Here is a 5,071-nt window from a genome sequence, read left to right as displayed (position 1 = left end):
ATGTTGTTCAACTTTTCTTGGCCATAGATTTTCGAGGAAACGTTGACCGGTGAACGTTACTTACGTTTTTTAGAGAACGGTTTTCAAGACATGTTAGAAAAGTTAAATTTAGATAGTCACGCATCAATAGAGTGGTTCCAACATGACTTTCATTATGACACCTCATCCCCCCATAATGAAAGAAATGTTAAAAATTAGAATATGTCAAAACTGACAGGCTTTAGAAAAAATCAGAAAACACAAACTCATTAGGTATGTGATTATCTACAACTTTTATCTGAAAACTTTTTGTCTAAAATAGATTATTATGGAATTAGGGACAAGTTTTAAAATAACCAAAATTTGTTTTTTTCGAAATATCTAGTAAGCCATGAACTTTTACAAAAATCCGAAAGGCGCATATTTATGGTTCCACAAAACTGCAATTCTTTTCCCATTTAACTCCAGTGTAGTTTCCGAGATACCTATAGAGAACATCGTAGGAAACTCACCCTGTATAATAATATAAATTCCTTTAATTTTGGGAAATGAAAGCCACTCTGTCATTTCGGAGATTGATTCTTTATTTTATACATCTAATATATTTCTAGTAATAAATAAATATAGTATTAAAATACTTAGGCTAAATTAAATTATTATCTAAAATTATGAATAACACAATAAATTGAAAAAGTAACTCAAGTCTGTAAGGCAGGAAATATTACGACAGATGACATCCAAAAGACGACAGAAAACACAAATTTATCTCTAAATAAAAATGACAAACTACAACTGTTGTGTCCTCTCCGTGGACAGACTTTAGTAATAACACCTAGTATATTTAACAACTTCCTGTTTGTGACATAATAACTTAAGCTTATTTTATTGATTAAGTGTAATAAAAAAATAAAATTAAGTTGATCTTACAATCTAAAATCGTTCTTTAAACTTTCGTTCTACAACTTAAGGTCTTAAGTTAAATTTCATCTAAACTTAAGAATAATAAAAAAATAATAGTTAAATTATATGAATAAATCACAGTATGACAACTATTTTAACTAAGAGGGTTCCAATAATCAAAATTGATTTTTTTCTAGAAATATATATAAAAACAACAGTCACGCCATTATTATTATTATGATAAATATCTGAAAATGCAAAAGTACCATACGACCCTAAAAAAATGGCGTCATAGTAGTCTTTGAATCAACAAAGGCTACTTCGATGCCACTTTTTTTGCCATGTTAGTATTTTTCAAATTTGTGTTCTATGGAATATATGTATATCACTTGAAAATACTTAGGGGTTTTTAAAGACATTATACATGTCAAAATGTGTCGTAATACTAGGAGGTATATCCTCAAAATGTAACTGCCTCTCAATTTTACATCCGTATTTAGCTAGAGTTTCGCTGAATATTCTTTCTTCTTTTTTAATCCACGGGCGCCGATAGTCTTCTATTTGGTATGGAGATACGTGTACGAAGACATTAATTCCTACAAAAATAAATATTAATGTACAGGGTATCCCAAACTCGAGGGTGACGATATAGGAATCTCGGAAACTACAAAAGATACGTAGGTGATCATGGGACACTAATGACATTTTGAATAGACATTTTTGTATGACATTTTGAAAATTAAGATGACGCTATTAAATGCCAAATTCACAATTTCGTTTCCCATAGACCAGCAACTAAATTATTTTGAAAAATATAGACCTGAACCAAATATTGAACTGAACGTTTAGTTTTAGACCTGAACCTTTTACTTAATTTTTAAAAAAGCTTATGACCTATAAATACAATGATAGTCTATACAACCATTCAAGGAAGATTTCAAAAAATCAAAATGACAGAAAATATAATTCAATTGTTGAGTTAAAACGTCATACATAACTGTCACTGTCGTCTGTCACTGTCACAGAGTATAGCACACTTGTCCAAAAAATGTACAATAAAGAAAATTCCAATAAGAAGCAATGTGTTAAAGAGAGATGGGTATACGGATCCAGGTCCGTATTTAAAAAAATAAAGTTGATGACGGTATCTCGGAAATGAAACGTCAGATTTCAAAATTAATTACACCATCTTATGAAGAGAAAAAAGTGACAAAGATAAAGTGACATTTATTTTAAAATATCTCTTCAAATAAACCTAGCAAATATTTTTTATCCATTAAAATCATACATTATTTACCTACCCATTTTTGCCAAAGTTCCCAATATTTTTCCATCAGTAACCCAGGTATTTTGTCCACCAGAATGACCTCCATCTAACCAGTACATATCCTTAATTCTGGAAATAACACCCAATTCATTTTTGTTTTTCTCCAGCTCAATCTTTGTATGAAATTCGTGTACAAACTGGTTTAGAACCACACATCCTTTACTGAACCCTATCAATTTTATTTTCGAACTTGAAATATCTTGATTGATATAAGACGAAATGTCTAGCGAGTCCTAAAACTGAGTATTTTTTGGGTATACCGGGTGTTTTTCAAAAGTGGCTCATCTTTATAACTTTTTTTTTTCAGATAAAAAAACGAGATTTGGTATGTTAGTAATATGACATTAATCAGGATTTTTTTCGGTCACTTTTTGTTTCTGGTGCCTTGGTATTTTTTTCTTTATTTGATAGAAAATGACATTCTGAATAGAACGACATATCATATGTCAACTTTTGACAGTTTCGCTTAAAAATAGTATTTTAAATTTGAATCTATGGCTTTGTCCATAAAAACAATTTGACTCGAAATACCAAGTATGTGATACCGAATTATTTGTTAAGAAATACCTTTCCAAATATGCTCATGAGCCACCCTCGTTTCATTAAAAAAAAACGATTGGGGCATATTTTAACCGGCCAGGAAACGTTATGAAAAACATTAGACTATCAAATGCATTTGCCAAGGCTCCTTGATTAAGTGATTTTATCACAGATTAGTGGTTTTATCACAACCGTGGCACTTTTTTATACAAATTTAAAATAATATTTTTTTAAACGAAAATGTCAAAGTTGACATATGATATGCCATTCTAATCAGAATGTAATTTTCTATCAAATAAAGTAAAAAGATATCGAAGGTATGTACAATTTAAAACTCAAAAGTTGTAGTCATTTCCGGTGAAACAGGAAGTGACCGAAAATAATTGAATACGTCAACCAATCCTTATTAATGTCATATTACTAATATACCATATCTTGTTTTTATCTAAAAAAATAAAAAAGTTATAGGGATGAACCACTTCTGAAAAACACCCGGTATTTTGCTTTTACTATAGATATTCTCATACTTTTTCGTCAATCGCACCACATCCATTTGGGGAGATCGTAACGGCTGTTTTCGAAATCTCTAATAACTTTTTAAGTGTATTTTGATCAATACTTTTAAGCTGTATACCAAAATTCTTGATTAACTCATCTAAGTGTACTAATGAGTTAAAATCGGGAGTGTGGTTTGGAACTCCTAAATCACTACTTTCGACAAAATTCTTAAAGCAACTGAATGTCTTAAAATCCATCCTGTAAAGTGTAAAAAATCTTCTGATATTGTATGTTTTATGGCGAATGATCATGTGAGTATATACCTGGAAGGTTTAATGACTACAATATGACAGTTTGGGAACTTTTTTTGCATAAGGAATGCTGTATTATCTAGACTCCAGTCTTTGTGATGTTTATTATCTCTGTGTGACAGCATGTTCTCGGTAAAATCCTTTAATAAAAATAGTAATTAATAATTTATTAATATTATAATAGGGTGTCTTAAATACGAGCAAGCATTTTAACTAGTAGTATAGTTCAACCCCAGGAACACGCAAGAAAATTGTTAAAAGCACTTATTTAAGAAACACCCTGTACAGTATAATCGAAAAAAAAACACCAAAGTGGTCTTTGAAAGGATAATCTTTGAAAGATACCGAACAGCTCTTCATTTTACTTTATACAGCAAATGCTGTAACAGATATTTTATTTAGATTAAAGCTGTAAAAATTAGTTTAAACCGAATTTTATTACAGCTACGTTGGTCACATTGCCTCGTGTTCAGGAATGTTGTCCTTTATTATTTGACAATAAATTATCCTAATGTCAGTCATTATTTTGTATAATATTGTGTTGTTGTTGAATCTTTGTGAGCAATTGTCGTTTTATTGCCTATTTTCGTAGTCTTTTTTGTAAAAATTGCACTTTTAAGCACAAACAGTTTTTTTAAGAACTAAATTTTCGAGTTTTTGTATTGCATTTCTTGAAATTGTGTGTTGAAAATATGCCGAAGCATTTATACAGTCGAAGCAAAGAGCTTGTAGCTTCCCTGATAAACAATTTGAACGAGAACGTGACAATAAAGGTCGTTTATTACCCTTGACTGCAGTCAGAGAAGTAAGTTTGATTGATAAGCACATTATACCACTTTCAAAGTTAGTTTTTATTAAATTCTGTTTGTGCATTAATAGCACCCTCTTACTTGTTATTACCACTTGTGGCGTTGTAAGACGTACATCAATAAATAAATAAATAAATAACCCATAATAACGCTTAGAACAATCTTCATAATGGACTAGTTTTTGCCAATATGTAATAAGTAAAATAAGCTATAAAACAAATAAATCAATTAATTAATAAAATATTAATTTTATTAAGTTAAAAATAAAATGAAAAACTCATTAAAAAATGATATAATAAATATATTGTTTGTCAATTTTAAATAAAGATTCATCTCATAAATCCATCACAATCTGGCGGCGCTGTCGCCATCGCTTGTCGCTCCAAGTTGATCACGTGCATCGGAAATTGTTTTGCGATTACATTACCATACTCTTTTCACCCCTTAAATTTTGTGGCGCTAGAGGTAACATTTTGATTTCTACTAGATAATATCATCTATTATCATTTGAAAGGCCCCTTTGACGCCGTTTTTTTCGATCGTATTGTATTTACACGTAATATATTTTCTTACTGGTGACTTCTTAGTTCCTTCTTACCTGTACATCCCCTGGAAAAAATATAGCCAAATTGTTGACACATTGTTGAACGTGTAATGGCCGACAGTAGATCACATCGTTTTTTCTGTCGTCGAAACCCGGTACTTGT

At 30.4% G+C, this 5,071-nt stretch overlaps 1 protein-coding gene across 1 annotated transcript; it reads right to left on the bottom strand.

The window, feature by feature from the left end:
* Window positions 1-540: 540 nt before the first annotated feature.
* On the bottom strand, window positions 541-5,067 carry LOC115876369 (UPF0565 protein C2orf69-like; the record flags this gene model as incomplete). The annotated part of the gene is made up of 5 exons (XM_030892111.1): window positions 541-1,475; window positions 2,181-2,439; window positions 3,274-3,502; window positions 3,568-3,695; window positions 4,963-5,067. Coding segments are annotated over 5 exons (918 nt in total), but the record flags the coding sequence as incomplete, so codon positions are not given.
* Window positions 5,068-5,071: the final 4 nt, after the last annotated feature.

Source organism: Sitophilus oryzae, unplaced genomic scaffold (assembly GCF_002938485.1).
Source record: "Sitophilus oryzae breed Bouriz unplaced genomic scaffold, Soryzae_2.0 scaffold_1434_pilon_pilon, whole genome shotgun sequence".
Lineage (NCBI taxonomy): Eukaryota > Metazoa > Arthropoda > Insecta > Coleoptera > Curculionidae > Sitophilus > Sitophilus oryzae.
This window is presented reverse-complemented; position numbering and strand designations above follow the sequence as displayed.